General features: G+C 37.2%; 1 protein-coding gene across 6 annotated transcripts in view; it reads left to right on the top strand.

Annotated features, from left to right (window-relative positions):
• Positions 1-17,217, top strand: part of IRAG2 (inositol 1,4,5-triphosphate receptor associated 2) — a 1,240,358-nt gene that overhangs the window by 158,882 nt on the left and 1,064,259 nt on the right. For all 6 annotated transcript variants that reach the window (XM_044087670.1, XM_044087672.1, XM_044087673.1 and 3 more), the window contains exon 4: positions 11,521-11,628. In XM_044087670.1, the coding sequence (XP_043943605.1) occupies positions 11,521-11,628 (108 nt within the window). The remainder of the gene's footprint in view (positions 1-11,520; positions 11,629-17,217) is intronic.

Below are 17,217 nucleotides of genomic sequence, written 5' to 3'. Positions count from 1 at the left end.
CCTTCTAAAAATTGGTCCTTTCCTACTTCAGACAGGCCTCAGATGGGTAGATATAGACGCTCCAGAGGAAGGCCTCAAACACAAGCTTCTTATAGACCAAGACAGTGGACTGCTTCCACCCCTAGGGGAGGAGAGGACAGGTCACAAACTCAAAGGAAACAAACTCCATGACTCCCTCTGTTGGGCTACAGGAACTTCTTGCCTGGAAGCCCCCCTCGGAGGAAAACTCTTTTTTATCAAAATTGGACTCAAATAACCCAAGACAAGTGGGTTTTGGATGTGGTTTTAAGAGGTTACAAATTCCATTTTCATACCTTGCCAAGGCCAAGCGGATGGCCAGACCTTTCAAAACATCAATGGATGGAGGCCTTAAACCAGGTGGAAGCTCTTTTGGCTATGAATGCCATAGAACTGGTTCCACTTTCAGAGATGGGAAAAGGTTTTTACTCAAGGCTCTTTCTAGTCCCAAGGAAGCAAAACTCATAGAGACCCATTCTGGATCTGTCGGTCTTGAACACCTTTCTAGAGATTCCAAAATTCAAGATGCTTACTCTACAGCAGCTACTTCCAATGATGTCCAAAGATGCATGGATGCTAACTTTGGATTTAAAGGAGGCATATTTACACATTCCCATCAGGCAGGATCGCAGAAAATACCTCAGGTTCAAGGCCGGATCGAGGCACTTTCAATTCTCTGCGCTGCCCTTTGGCTTGTCTACTGCGCCCAGGGTCTTTACCAAATGCCTGGCTCCAGTAGTAGCTTACTGCAGACTCAAGGGAATTCAAATTTACCCTTATCTGGACGATTGTCTAATTCAGGCAGACAGCAAGGATGTCTTACTCCAGCATCTAGAATTTGTACAGAACCTCCTCAAGTTCCTGGGATTCTCTGTAAACATAAAAAAGTCAAATTTGACACCATCACAACAGATAACTTTTCTGGGTGCTCTTCTAAACACCACAACCCAGAAGGCATTTCTGACATCCGAAAAACAATTACAGCTGGCTTCAACTTTCAAAACCTTGGCAACTTTAACTCAACTATCTGCAAGGAAATTCCTGCAGGCTTTGGGTTACATGGCCTCCTGCATCCTTCTCGTACCATATGCAAGACTACGCATGAGGAAAATACAGTGGTACCTAAAAAGTGTATGGTCTCAGCATTGCCACAGTTTAGACATACTGATCTCCGTCCTTCCTTGCCTTCAAAAGGAATTTCTTTGGTGGTCCAGGGCATGTGCCCTAAACAAAGGGAAACCCTTCTGTCTGCCTCCTGCCACTCAGATTCTAACCACAGATGCCTTGGATTATGCTTGGAGAGCCCATTTTCAGGGCAACTGTCTGCAGCACCTTTGGACAAAGGATCAGAAGCACCTGCATATCAATTTAAAGGAAATGTTATCCGTTCAGAAAGCTCTATTGGCCTTCAGGAATCTTTTCCAACCGGGACAACTACTAATACGGACAGACAACACCACAGTTATGTGGTACATAAACAAGTAAGGGGGATCTCATTCCTACACCGTTTGCAGGCTAGCCATGGATCTATGGAACACAGCTCTAGCTTGCAATCTGGATCTTCAAGCTCAGTTTCTACCAGGAAAACAAAACTTCCTGGCAGACAGTCTGAGCAGAAACCTTTCGGATCCACATGAGTGGATGCTGGACACCAAAATATTCAGGATGATAACAGCAGTCTGGGGATGTCCTCACATAGACCTCTTTGCATCCCATCTCAATCATCAACTACAGAACTTTTGCACCAGGACTTTCCACAGAGAAGCTTGGAAAGTGGATGCCCTGTCATTCAGTTGGAGGAACCTCTTGGGATATGCCTTTCTGCCTCTTCCTCTTCTTCCACAGGTCTTATTGAAGATAAAACAGGACAAGCCCAAGGTGATTATCTTGCTGGCTCCAAATTGACCTCGGCAGTTTTGGTATCCAACTCTAAAAAACCTATACCTGGAGCCCCCTTGGGTTTTACCTCAGTCTCCGAACCTTCTGTCCCAACATCAGGGTCAGGTTCTACACTCTCATGTCAGAACTCTCAGCCTGGTGGCCTGGTTAATCCAGGGCCTTTGATTTCTTCTTTCCTACCCAAGCAGGTTATGGATGTCATTTTAGAAGCCAGACGTCCTAGCACTAGAAAATGTTATGCAGGAAAATGGAAAAGATTTTGTTCATGGATGCAGGCTCAGGATTCTGATCCTCGTCTTCCTAATATTACTTTAATTTTACTTTATTTGACAGATCTCTTACATAAAGGTCTCTCTTTCTCTTCCATTAAGATACATGCCTCTGCTATTTCTGCTCATTATAATACAGACCCTCCCATCTTTTCCCACCAGCTCATGAGACAGTTTCTCAGAGGAGCTAAGAACTTAAGACCTCCTAGATCTCCTCCCATTCCTGCTTGGGATCTCAACTATGTTTTGGAAAAACTAACCTTGCCTCCTTTTGAGCCTGCTGCCTCTTCTGACATCAAGTTTTTATCTTGGAAGACAGCTATCTTGTTAGCCCTAACCTCTGCCAGGAGAGTTTCAGAGGTACAAGCTCTTATGGCTGTGGAACCTTGTATTATTTTCCATCAAGACAGGGTATCTTTGAGGACTAATCCTACCTTCATGCCTAAGGTGGTTTCCAAAGTGGCTTTAAATCAAGCTATCCATTTGCCAACATTTTCCCCACTCCTCAAAATAAAGGGGAAAGGATCTTACATTCCTTGGATGTACACAGACTACGTTTTTACCTGGACAGAACCAAGGGCATCAGAAAATCAGAACAATTGTTTTTCTTATGCTTCAAGTTCCCAAGGTAAAGCCATTTCAAAACAGACCATTTCTAAATGGATTGTTCATGGAATCAGATTTTGTTATTGACACCATGGAAAGCAAATCCCAGGGAGTATACGGACTCATTCCACCAGAGCTGCTGCCACTTCTGCGGCCTTCCTCAGGACCAAAGACATTTTGGAAGCTGCAACTTGGAGTTCAGTGCATACTTTTTCTAAGCACTACAATCTACCTCTCTACTCTAAGTCTAGGGCAGGCTTTGCCTCTGCAGTCTTGCAGGGCCTTTTAGCCGCCCCTTCTTCTTTATGACCACCTCCCTTTCTTTCAGCTTTGGGATTCTACCCTACAGTCATGACTGCAACAGTGAAACACGATGAGCATAGTACAGTTGTGTACACCTACCATAAATGTAGATGTTAGAATGTCTTCACTGTTGCAGTCTGGGTTTCCCTCCCTCCTGTCCCCTCTTATTTTTACTTTTGTGTAGTCCCTTTTTTCACCATTCTTCTGAGGTGTATTTGCAAAGGTTATGGGATCTTTTTCATTTTGGGACTCCTGACATCTGGGGCAAGAAAAACTGGAGAAGATGGCGTCTGCTGTCAGCTTTGTACTCCTGGCACTCTGACGTCAAAGAGCGTGGTTGAACAGCCGACGCCGGACCCAGACTTTGGGATTTTGGCCGACCGAGGGCTGCCTGCCGGCCTGGGAGAACCCTACAGTCATGACTGCAACAGTGAAGACACTCAAACATCTACATTTTATTGTAGGTGTACACAACTGTACTTTACATCTTCTCAACATTCCCATATCCACCAAGCTGGTTACAGAGAAATTGGAAAATTGCATATCCATATTGTCCAGCCCTTTAATTGTTGAGCTACAAATGGGGGGGATGCATTGCGAATAGAAGGCTAATGAGTGCTTTGTTGGTGCAGGGTGTAAAGGGTGCTTTATTGGAGCAGGTTATGCTAAGCAGTACTAACTTTAATGTTTACACTATACTAAAGCTCTAGGTTTTGCCCCTCTGCACCCAACTAGCTGCTCTAAGTTTGTCCTTGTGCAAGGTGTTTGGTCTATATTTGCCACTTTTTAGAGTAAAGTTTTATGAACCATTCTAGATGGAAAATGTGCATTCTGGGATGGATCTATGGGAAACAATGGATGGTAAGAGTACTTGGCAAGAGTACTTTGCGTATACAGCAGACAATATCAGTGAAAGAGGAGGGACTTCTGGAAATCTGATTACTACAAGGGGTGGAGGCCAGAGACCCAGTCTTATAAAACCACGAGTTGAAAGGGAGAGAGAGTTGGGGAAAATTTCAAGGAAGAAGCAGGCTAGCCAGAAAGGGAATCCATTCAAATAGTCAATGTTGGAGCTTTTTCAGAAGCTTTAGCTTAATATCTCAGTGGGGATTGGGACAGACACAAAGAACGGTAACAGAAAAGCAACCTGTCTGAGCTACAGGTCAGTCACCCTAGGCAGGTTACAATTTCAGAAACTTAATGTTTAGGGGGATGGGGAAGAGAAAAAGAACAGGGGAACACAAAAGCATTAGAATGTAACTTTAAGCAGATAAATTATAAGCAGAATTTAAAACTGTAGAAGCAAAACCGCAATGTCAACAACTGTAAAAGCGCAAAACCTGGAGCAAAAAATTCTGTCTGTATTGTAATTCTGTTAGGGCTGAAGGCACCAGATTATGCAGAAATTTACATGTAACAATGTTTATGGAAAAAGGCAGTAAGAACGAAAGACTCATATCTGGCAGGACTTCACAATTCTGCTACAGCTATGAATGGAACAACAAGACTAAGGCCCAGAATGTTTTAAAATACAAACAGCTTTCACAAGTAATTCTGCTTGTGAAGGTGGAAGTACAGTATATTTTAGATGCACAATCTTCCCACAACTGCAGATTAAACTACAAGACTAGGGTCACAGAACAAACTAAAAAAATGCAGACAGCACTTTTTGCTTTTTCCATGCGTTAGCCAAAAAGTTAAGTATCACCACACAGGTCACTAAGTGCAACTTAAATATTTTAGCAGAGTTGAAATAAAATCTTTTTTTCCTTGTTCATTTTTGATGAAAAGCTGCTTCATTTTTTTACTTTGTTAATAATGGTTATTTGCAACTTAACTGCAAGTCTTGTCAATAATGGTTATTTGCAACTTAACTGCAAGTCTTGTCAATAATGGTTATTTGCAACTTAACTGCAAGTCTTGTCAATAATGGTTATTTGCAACTTAACTGCAAGTCTTGTCAATAATGGTTATTTGCAACTTAACTGCAAGTCTTGTCAATAATGGTTATTTGCAACTTAACTGCAAGTCTTGTCAATAATGGTTATTTGCAACTTAACTGCAAGTCTTGTCAATAATGGTTATTTGCAACTTAACTGCAAGTCTTGTCCATCTTAAGAGATGAGATTAGTTTTTGGATCTCATTGTTGTCTTTACTTTTTAACTTTAGCAGTTTGTTTTAAGAGAGTACTATATGATGTATAAATCTGATGGCCTTTGTCTATGAACCTACCCTGTAGCTTCTACGTTGGTTTGTATTTGCCTTCCTTTTTTAAGCATTCGTTTCTACATATTAGTATATAGTTATAATATAGCTTAAGTACCTAAAAGGTCACTTTTTTAAATTTTTACTTTAGATTGAATTTAGCAGTGGATTACAAATTGCTAATCATTTACAAAATAGAAATTGTGTATTAGTGTCACTAATATAATCTGCAGTAGTAGGAGAGCCCTAGAATAGTTAGCATATTTTGACGAAATCTGCAGTTTTCTTTAACTACTGTTAAATTATATATCCACCCTGCTGGCTACAGCGAGAGCTCTCTTGTGTATATCCTTTGGTATATATTTGCTGTATGGCTGTATTACTCTCTCCCATTTTATTCCATTCCAATTTGAGCAGACTCAGACCTTGAATAAAATATTTGTGTATTGACCAACAAAATGCTGTATAGAGATGTGTAGGAAACAATTTTACAATTTTTAACCAAACTCACCAACTTGAGGAAAAAAAAACAACAAAAAAAACCTCGTACGGCCGAAGTCAGCAAGATGAAATAACACTGTACTAGCGCCCACTCAGTTTATTAGCCACTTTCATCAGAAAAGACTTCATCAGAATACGTATTCTGATGGTCTTTTCTGACAAAAGTGGCTAATAAACTAAGTGGATGCTGTTAACAGCGTTGCTTCAATTTTCCAATTTTGTGTAGAATGGAAATTTGAAGGTAATTTTCTTTATAGAAAAAAGTATAATCTACACAATGTAAGAGAGGGTGAGAAACAAAAATTATATGTAGAGAGAGCAGAGCAGGCAAATGTATTGTTGTGGCATATTTCATGAGCTGGAGCAAGGTCTTTTAGATTATTGCCATTTAAGGGATGTAAATGGCTGCAGGCTCATCTTGTATGTTTTAAGCAGTAGCATGACAACATATCAGAAGGATAGTTGAGGAGAAGAAACTCATTTTCATAGTTTGAGGAGAGAAGTCCGAGAATGATGAGAGCTAAAAATAAAATAGCACATTGAACATATGACCTTATTAGTATGTGTTTATTTAATGCTGGTGGTGAATCTATTAAATCACTTGCTGATGGAAAACTATTTTTGTTTTTTTCCTTTACTATGCTGTCACATAAAGAAATAGCATAAGAACATGGAAGAGAAGAAATATTGACCCAAGGGGCTACAACAGCAGCATGTGCTTTCCCCCAAATGCTCTTCACCTCAACATTCTTGAGTTTACAAGACAACTACTGTGTTTGCTCCTTATGGCACAATAATTATTTTCAGCCTGCAAACCAGGATTTAATTGGGATTGCATACGCTATACATATCACAAAAGATAACTAAAGTGATGAGTAAATTTGAAGGAAAGCATAAGGAAATCTGTACCATGTATTCTGAAGAACCTGTTCTAGTTATCTGTATCCTCCATGCATTTCCTGCACAGAATGAAATCCCTTGATTGATGAGAAAAAACTAAGTGCAGTACTTGGCTGGCAAATGACCTCTTGAGAACCGTTTGTTTAAACGCGAAAGTATGTAGTATGTTTTATTAAAACTGTAACAGTAAAAAGCTAAGAGTAACATTTTCTATTAAAAGAACTTTATATTCATTCTCTGATTATCTGTGCAATTTAGTTTAGCATTTCAGGGGAACCAGAGCCTATCTCAGCATTGAATAGGTACCTGCAAGGCAAAAAACTAGTCTGGACACTGCACCACTCCATTACAGAAAGTGCTTACTCAGTGCAATCAGACATGTCAGCAGTTCACGTATGTCATATCTTTGAGATGTGGGGAACTTGTGTTAGGGGCCGCACAGACTCCACCCCAAAGGTAGAGATCAAGAGGGCTTCTTTGTAGCCAGAACAGATCAACACTGCTATGTCTTGCAGTGGTTATTGAACTTTAACAGTAAATACTGCAAGGCAAGTGCTTGAAATCATGGGGTAATATGCTAGTATTGAATATAGTTGTGCCGACCCTCAGCTAGACCAGTAATCAAACAGGCTTAGTCCTCGCCACTGGCAACAGTGGGGGACATGCACTGGGGGGATGAGAAGTACACATGCAGTATTTCCAAATGCAGCTCTCTGCATAAAGTGCAATTTCCCTTAAGAGCACACAGAGACCACAATCAGTCTGTGGCTGATTTCTCACTCGTTCTCCAGATCCCCAGTAAGACTCTCCACTGGCAATAGCTATAGAGTTGAGATCTCAGCTGAATGACCAAGCCAAGTCCCCCAGCACCCTCTCTGTCCAACTAGTGCTTCGTGTCCCTGCCCAAGTAGCTGACACACACACACACACACACACACACACACACACACACACACACACACACACACACACACACACACCCCCTGGGAAAGACTGGCACAGATTTGCTAGCTATGCCCCCTTCTGCCCAGACTATAACGTAGTTATTAGTGCCACCAGTCACTCTTTATCAGCTGCTTTTAAGGCCCTTATACAAAGGGTGTCCAATCTTACTGTGTAATATTAACACAAATCATAGTTTGACCAAGAGCAAGGCTATTGGGAGTGGCCCACCCAGTGTCACCAAATAAATATGCAAATACTCTCAAAACTTAAATATCACTACATAGATCAATCACAATGAAAGGTTTAAATATATTTAATAATAAATGAAAAACAAGACTATACTAAATATATATTCACAGTGACATCAGAGTTCAAAACCACAGGAAATATTTAAAACAATGTTGCAAGACAGTCTCAAATAAAAATACCTAAACTAAGCTTCACCATATTCTTGATTGAATCTAAGAGAATTACTATAACCTATTAACTTACTAATAGAGCAAGCAGATGTGGTAAATGGATCTTATAGTTGTCAGGTCCAAGACAGAATACAGAATGTTTTGTCGCACTAAGAGACTTCTCAAATTAATATCTACAACATTATTGCTGGGATAGCTTACAGAATGACATGCTTTCCTTTTCTCTGACTCCTAGCTCTTCCCAGGTGAAACCCCCACTGCTATCCATGTTTAACATCTGCCTGTAAAAATACATAGACCTCAGATCTTTGGCAGATGCTTGAAGTCATAAAACAATTGCATTCCTTCAGGGTTTCAGGGATAAGTATTTAGTTCACCCTCTAAAGACAGTACTGAAAGCTCCATAGTACAGACTTTTTCTGGCTGCATTGAAAACTGAAAGATACCATCTTTTATGACCTAGTGTATAAAGTAATTTAATTCCCAATATTTTCCTAAAGTTTGCTGGACTGAAGTTAACCCTCCAGTTTTCTCTGTTAACATATACATTTAAACAATAGTGCATGTACATTTCTGTTCTCGTCCAGTAGGGCACACTGTGGATACATTTAAGCACAAGCACTTTACAAAATACCTTTTCACCACGTTTGTACAAAACAGTTTAATTTATACATGATATACAGTTCTAATACAGTTGTAACACAAGCATCTTGTATAAATCATGTTGATATTGACAAATGACATATATAATTTACAAAATTCCAGCTAGCTGTGCTGGCAGTATCTCCTTTTATCACAAGAGTAATTTAGGCAACTCAGCTGAACTAGGTTTAACATTATGGAAAAGAATGTGTTAAGTTTACAGTGTCCAAATGTGATGTGGTGATGGTTGGACTTCCCAAAATCAAAACTGATTAAAAACTGGTTTACAATAATTCCCTGGTATTTCAATTTAAAGGATGTTAAATGCTCCCTAGTTTTGTGATTAAATGAGTTTTTGATGAGGACACGAATAACACAGTATTTCTAATTGTGGCTAAAGGTGATCTGCTGATGACTAGAGGACAAGTAAGGGGGGACATTTAGGGCAGAGAGATGCAACACTAATGTAATGGATGAAAGAAAAGGCTGGGCCAATGATATAAAAGTGGAGACTGATGTTAAAAACTAGGAATGCATATGCCATTATGCAGCTATGACACTGAATCTAGTAAACATCCAATTGCACATGGAGCTTTTTGTAAACTTTTGTTTTTGAAATTTTTGTAAGGTTGTGAAGCAGGTTTCCTCAGGCAGCTCCAATCTTTTGGCAATGTGATACAGGTGCATGTGGGACAGAGGAAGCATATTTTCTGGTTCTTCCATGGGTTAGAAATCCATGCAGACTGAGTTGCATAGATTAGAGGAAACCTTGCTCAGTTATCCACTTGGCTAAGTCAGTTGTTTTTAGGGTGTAAGTAATAGTGGCAGACATTTTTGAGTTTGACTTCATAGCCTTCAAAAAATGCACACTAATGCAAAGTGTGTGGTTCTCTCCAGTCTGTATGTTTATAAAGCCAATATTTGTCCTTGATTTGGTTCTTTGTACATCAATATTTTTTTTTCTTAGTCTTGGAGATAGAAGGTTCAGACAGATGTGATGGTGTGTGTGAGTAGGAGGGCCCACACTGTGTTCTGATAGTTGTGATCTGAGGAGATAAATTCCTCTGTCTAAGAACAGCAAGTTGGCCATTGTTATTTACTTTGTCAGTGGGCGACATCAGCATTGTATTCAATAAGTGTCTGTCTGTGGCTGCCTGGGCAGGATGTGTGTGACAGCAGCTGATCACGGGCAGTGTGCCACATTAAGTAGTGCTGCAATCTAACCGCACTTGGCTCTCTGAGAGTTTAGCTGCAATTACTTCCATGTGGAGTCTATATGTATTGTTTGTGTGTGGGTTTTATCCTGTGCTCTTCTCCTGGACCCTCAGCTATGCAATATAAGCCTTTGTCTATTTGTAATTTACTTTTGTCCATCTCACAACAGAGCAGTGCAGAGAAGGTAAGTATCTGAACAGAAAGAAAAACAGGCACTACTCCTGACCTGGATTTGTGCATCTTTGCATTCATCTTTAGTGTGCAACAGGTGAAACCTCAAAGCCTTTTGTCTAGGGCTCCAGTTCACCTATGATCAACTTTGTTGCTTTTAGTCAGACATATGAAATGTATATTGTCGGTACAGTGACTGTAACATAGGGTGTGTATGTTGAGCAGTCTGCAGGTAAAAATTAATGACCCCATCTGTTTGATCATAGGTAATGTCACTGACCTGCTGTAACAGAGCCACACCACATTCCAATCAGCCACATCCATACATTTATTCCTTACATCCCCACCTGCTTTGAAGTCACAAGCCAATACTGCACAGCAGAGTAACATCTTGTTTCTGTTAAGTCTCTTCTTTTGCTATATTTCCCATCAGGAGCTGTTTTTTGATGCATCTCTGGTACAGCACTGACTAAATTATTAATTGCAACTTTTTCCTTCTGTTTGCTGCTGTCTTTGTGCTGCATTCTGCAACAGTTTTATTCACAATAATATAGTCCATGCTGATTAATCTTCATTGCATAAGTGATTCCTTTTCTCAAACAACATAATGGAGTAGGTGTCTCAACTTTTTAAATATTTGGAAGAAAATTTAGACAGGAATGATGAGTAATATCTTGTAAAGAATTGCATTAACCTTGTATCTGTGGACTGCTGGTTTTGGTGTAACTTATTCACACGCAGTGCAGGGTTACTGTTTGAAAATTTTACATTGCTTCTCAAAAGTTTAACAGCTGTAAGGTGAAAGGATAAGGATGTATTTTAGTGGTTCTTCAAGATGCCTATGATACCATTCTTAAAATGTACTCCAGAGTTAACCCAACAGGATCTGACGTTTACAGGGCTATTGTTTGACAGTACTTGGATTCTTTTGTGAATCTTAAATAGAATGGAAGTGACACACACAGAAATATTCTTAAATCCAGAAAATTAGAAACTGCAAAAAAATGGATTGTGCTTTTAAATGAGAAAAGTAAGTTATGTGCTTTTGAATTAGTGAGGTCCGTATGGTGCATTTGTACAAACTTCCCACCATGGTTACAAACAAAAGAAAACTGTCTGATCATAGGATGGGTATGAGAGTTGTGCAGAAAATGTATTTAAAGTGACTTAATTCAAGTAACAGTTTTTCTGTTACATGCACATGTAGTAGAGTGGAGAAGTCATACACTTCGTTGTAAAGGAAAATATTAAACGTCTGACATCAAGATTTAAGTGATTTCTCTCATGAGGTTACTGCTGTACCTTCCTGCTGCCTTGTTTCATCCTCAGTATTTTGCATATTTACTTTTAATAATGTAGCGTTGATATTGATGTGAATATTACACAGTCTCTGTAAAATTAACTCGCTTGTTTATATTTTTAACAGTTAAACCAGTTCTTCCAAATATGGTACAGGACTCTGCTGACGTAAGCTTGATTTGTGAAGAAGACTTGTTGGATACCATCTTTCATGCGTGTGATGCATCTCGCAGAGGTATTATAAATTACACATCTTATACAAAACTTAACTGGCATACTGAAAATGGGCTTTTGTTATACTGCTGATGTTGATAATGATTGACAAATGTTACAGGATCAGACAGTCTTGACTTCTGATAAAATGGGCATTTGACCAGTATTTGGCTAAAACACTGAAAAGGGGCATGTGACCAGTATTGTATTTGGCAAAAACACTGAAAAGGGAAGGCGATCTGTACTGCAGCAGATAACCATAAATTCCATTACTGGCCATCTTTACTGTGCCACCAGCTTATGATTGTAGCACATTTCAAATAATCAAATTTGAACTAACCACAGTAATACTGCTAAGCAAACAACCAAATTACAAAAATGAAAAGCACTAAAAACTAAATATTGCACACAGAATATAATTTAAATACTCCTTGATTCTTGAAATGTTCTGATAAAGTTCTTTATTGTATTAAACAAAGTCATGTGTCAATCATCTGACTCCTATACAAGGCACCTTATTTATTTATTTTTTGAAGTGGTATGCTTACAAATATCTCACCATATTTTAAAAATAACTATTAGATGTGAATGAATGCCTTGTCAAACCAATAGTAAGCATATGGTTGATTTTAATAAACATTTGATGTTTATACTTTAAATCCAGGAATTTTGTCAGCAACTAAAGATAGCTGCCATTTTACTTTCAGCTTGTTGTTAAAGTTACCTAATAATACAAAAAGTATTTTCTGAAGTCTTTACAAACTTGTAAAAGTTTTGCCAAGGCATCTTCTATTTTTTAATAATAATCAATGTTCACACATCAGCTGCAAGGGTTTTCTAGCAGCGTTCCCGACATTACATCCTCTGACATACGTGAGAGTTTCTAAATAAACTGCCCCAGTTGAATTGCAAGTGTATTTATCCTTATTAAAGATTTCTCTAATGGTATGGCTAATTCTTACACTAAAACTAGTGTTTATAAATCTACATAACTTGTATTCATAACCTGGGTAAGTACTTATTTTGGTAGTGCTCCTTGGTGTCTTGCTGCTTTCCCTTCCTAGAAGTCTTTGTTGTATGTCCTTTTTTGTAAACAAATTTTAGATAGTTTCCTAGAGCAGAAACTAAATCTTACTTTCCTGTTATTTTCTAATTATCAACAATAACTTCAGTGTTTATGTCCCTGCTAACTAGAATAGGAAACAACCCAATAGAATCTACCACTTCATTTTTAAATGTTGGTTTAAAGGTAGTAAATAAAATTGTCTGAAAACCAGAATTTGTTATTTTTGATTTCACTTTTTTTTTAAAAATTTTCTCAATAGAATAACCTCCGAAAAAACAAGTTTTCAAATAAGAACATTTCTTCATCAAAATGTTTTGTCACTTACCAAGCAACTCAGTCTAATTACATTAAATAAGAGTCTAACCTTCATAAATACATATTTACACAACACAGGGTTGGTTTTCTTATAATTGTTACTATGAAATTTCTTATCAGTAATGTTTTTTGAAATGTTCAAATCTAAAAAAAATACACTGTTTTATTGATCTCACTTAACATGAATTTAAGAAAGCCAGTACTCTGACTTCCTGCATGGAAAAAAATTTCCAAATCGCAAACAAATTGGTGCAAATTCTGTATAAGAAGACGCCCTTAAACCAATTATTTTTAACAAATTTTGTTCCCACCAGCTTAACACTAAACTTGCAAGGACAGGTGCCATCCTGGCACTCATTGCTACACCCATTATTTGTTGGAAAATCTGTTCAAATATATATAAAAAAATGTACTAATGACCCGATAAGCACATTATTAGTAATTGTGTTGCTAAACCCAGTGTAATTAAATAGGTATCGACTTTGTTAGAAACTATTTCTTTAGAAATTGAGGTGTAGAAATATTCAATATCCAATGTAATATTTACATGTATTTAGTTTGTTAATATATCCAAGAATCGTTCAGGTGTAACTCATTATTTTGTGCCACTGAATTTAACCAAGTATCAAAATAAACAGTGGTAGCCATCACTCTTGAACTAAAAGGTGGATTCAATTTTTTTTAACCTTTTGGTATTTTAAAATTGGTTTACCTAGTTTTGAATGTTCTACTACGAAAACTCCATACAGTAAAAAAAATATAGTTTTGATTCATTACGTTTAACAAGCTATCATCTATTGTTTTAAACCTCAAACACAATAAAATGACATCAGCCAATAGTATATTCATTTGTTAATATATTCATTGTCTATCAACACCAGGCCACATCCCTTATTGGCCTTCATTATTCGAATAAAATTACAATTCTGTAGTTCTGTTAAAGTCGGTTTTTCACTGTAAATCAAACTGTACCATTTAAAAGGTGGTTGTTTAAGAAAACATTTTTCTAAAATTTGTTTCACACGAATCTTGGAAAACTTAAGTACCAACTAAATTTGGATTAAAGATGCATTTTTTCTTATATTTTAATAGAATTATTAACATAAATAAGAAAAATGTCCCAATGTCTTTCAAAAGGTAATGCAAATTCAATGCTTTAATGTATAATCCATAAGTCAATTAATGTACTTGCTAAGTCTGCTTGTTATGCTGGAGTAAAAGAAAAAACATTGCTTAACGCTGAAAGGTGCGCATCTGTTAGTTCAAAAGTACTGAGATTAAATACAGAAATTCTGATGTCCTAGTCCTCTGCTTTGTACTTTGCTCCTTCCCCGTGACTTCTAATTTCCTCTCTGTCTTGAAGATGAATAGACCTGAAACTTGTCAGGTGAAAAATCCATCCTAAAATCCAAGTTGCCATTTTCCTATGAAGAACTACTAGTGTCTATTTCATTGCATGATGTAACCTTGTTGGCAGTGCAAGGAGACCTATGCAGAAGTGATGGAAACTGTCCATTAGTTCTTGTACTGAATTTTCATTTACTTTAAGTGCTAGTGTCAGTACTTCATTTGCCTTCATTATTGATTGAATAACAATTTTCATTTTTGTTAATCAGGCTAAATCACATGGGCTTTAGTTATTTAATAGACTTTTAATTTTCTGACAAAATTCTTTGTTTTATTAAAAGAATGAATGAGCTTAAATTAGACTGTTGATCCTTTAGAGTGGATGCCAGAAGTGTTGGTGCTTACAGCTGTTTCCCACATTTTTTATTTTGAATTTATAAAAGTTAAGGGTTTAAAATGGGGTCCCTATCACGTGATTGAAAACTGTAACCAGCGAACGCGTATTGAGCGAACCAGATTGGTCGAAATGTTGCACGCGTAACACTGAAATTGCTGTAGGGAATATTTTCCCTTTACTCCAATGCAGTGCGATCTTGGAGTAGGAATATATAAGTAGTGTGGGGGGTGCAGCCCCCCACATGAGGAGTGCAGGGGGACTTGTCCCCCTGCCTACAGCGTTTAAGTAAGTATAGTGTTTTATTTTTTTTTTTTTTATATTTTCGAAATTTCAAACATCACTCATATGGTGTCGACCATATGGTGTTTGATGTTTGAAACTTTCAAAAATATACTATAGACCCTTAAAATGAAATCTTTACCATCCTCGGAACAGTTTAGTGTTAAGTAATTTATTAATCTAATTTATGTACTAATGATTCCCCTATACTGAATTAATGGATTAATGTGCTGAAATGCTTCTAAATAGTGTTTAGTCTCCTTCCTTTTCCTGCCTTATTAGTTACCTAGGTACAAGAGATGTCCATGCTGACCAGTTTAAGTACATGTTTTAGTTCTACAACAGATTTGTACTATCAGAGTGGGAATGAATTACAGTAGGTTTAATGTAAAACAAAAAAAGTGCCAAAAATGTAAATATGGGGACAGGGTTAACAGACAATACATGCAGGAGAGGCATTTGTGTGGTATACTGTATTTACTTACTTTGAAACTGAGCAGTGATCCACCTTTTTAATTTAAATTTAACACAACAAATGGAGAAGGAGTGAATAAAGACAATCAGTATTGTTTCATTTGTGGGATAAGAGTATACTAGAACATCTGAGATGGACCAAGTTGGAAGAAGTACATGTTTTGAGGAAGTGTGAAGGTAACAGGAGTTTTTTTGGAGGTAGACATTAGTAACAGTGAATGTCAATCCCATCACTTGATCACTGTTTAAGTGAATAGTTAGCTTTGCAGTGTGTGTGTACATGAGGGGATATTCTATGCAGAAAAATAAATTGCAGGCTTTATATAATGTCTTGCTCCTTCACTGTCTAAGGATGGGTAATCCATCAGAAGACGCATGTTGTAGTACTAAAACAGTCGGTGCAAGATGATGTGAAATTATTTTTGTATAGGTGAAGACGCAGAGTATTTTCTGGCTTTCATAGTTAATTTTATTTCACAGCATACCTCCTGTAGATGTTAGTATTTTCAGTTCACTGCAGACATTTATTTCATTTTTAATATGGCATATACATTGTGCTTGAAACTGGCATGAGAACTACAACCTCTGTTTCACTCCACAAATGTTTTCCAGCATTTTCAGAGTCCATTCAAAAACTTAAAAAATGATTATGGATTGTTTGCTGGCATTAAGAAGCTCAAGACACAAATGTTTTGTTATCTTCACCAAAAGTACTCTGTTTTATCTGAATATCCATTTTTATTGTGCATAGATTTTAAGATATCACACTGTTAGGATAAAGAACACTTAAGTACCACTGCTAAATTGTTACTAGAAAGTTCTAAGCTCAATGTTGCATTTTTTTGTTTGTTTTTGTAAGGTGTTAAGTGTTCACATTTAGGATTGCTGTACTGGCTCAGAACATTCGTTCTGAGTTGAACTTCCTGAAAAGTAAAAAATATTGTATGCATGCCTACAGAAAACTATTATTTTCTTTACACGAAGATACCATCACTGGAAATCCCTGTAGAGAGCAAGGGAAACTGTGCCAGCCCAGCCAGTATCATGATAGATCAGCACTGAGGTCCACAAGTGGAGGATGACCTTCTATGCAGCTCTACCACAGTATGGATGTGAAATTCTCCTTTAGTGCTAGTTTGTAATGTTATACTATATTCTGTTTGTTTGGGAGTGGGAATGTGGCTTCCTCTTGTGGTGAGGAATAAAATGTACCTAATATTTGTGGTGAACAAACTTTATATAAGAAGTCATTTATTTTATTTTTTTTATTTTATTTTTTTTATTGAGATTTGCTTACCAGGAAAGCTTGACTGGGCACAAGTGCTGTTTTTCAGAGGAGGCCCAGGGAGAAAAGCTACAAGGTAACAAATTTTATAATGCAGTTAGTGTATGATATATATATATATATATATATATATATATATATATATATATAGTATATATATATATATATATATATATATATATATATATATATATATATATATATATATATATATATACATACACCACAGTAATTAGTATAATAAAATTTATATAGATATTCACAAACATATATTGAGAATTTACAGATAGGGTGGTGTATATGATAGGTAGGAATAATTTAAGAAATACACTGGCGTCGAGTATTAAAGGGGATGAGCAAGTTTAAGTGTTAGAGATGGAATGGAAATTTGGTTGTGCTAATTAGAAGTAGGTATAGTAGTTTACTACAATAAAGTGAAGTATTAGAA

The sequence above is a fragment of the Protopterus annectens genome, chromosome 11.part0 (assembly GCF_019279795.1).
Source record: "Protopterus annectens isolate FY-2018-M chromosome 11.part0, PAN1.0, whole genome shotgun sequence".
Classification (NCBI taxonomy): domain Eukaryota; kingdom Metazoa; phylum Chordata; order Ceratodontiformes; family Protopteridae; genus Protopterus; species Protopterus annectens.
Note: the sequence above shows the minus strand (reverse complement) of the source record. Positions and strands in the feature narration are given on the sequence as shown.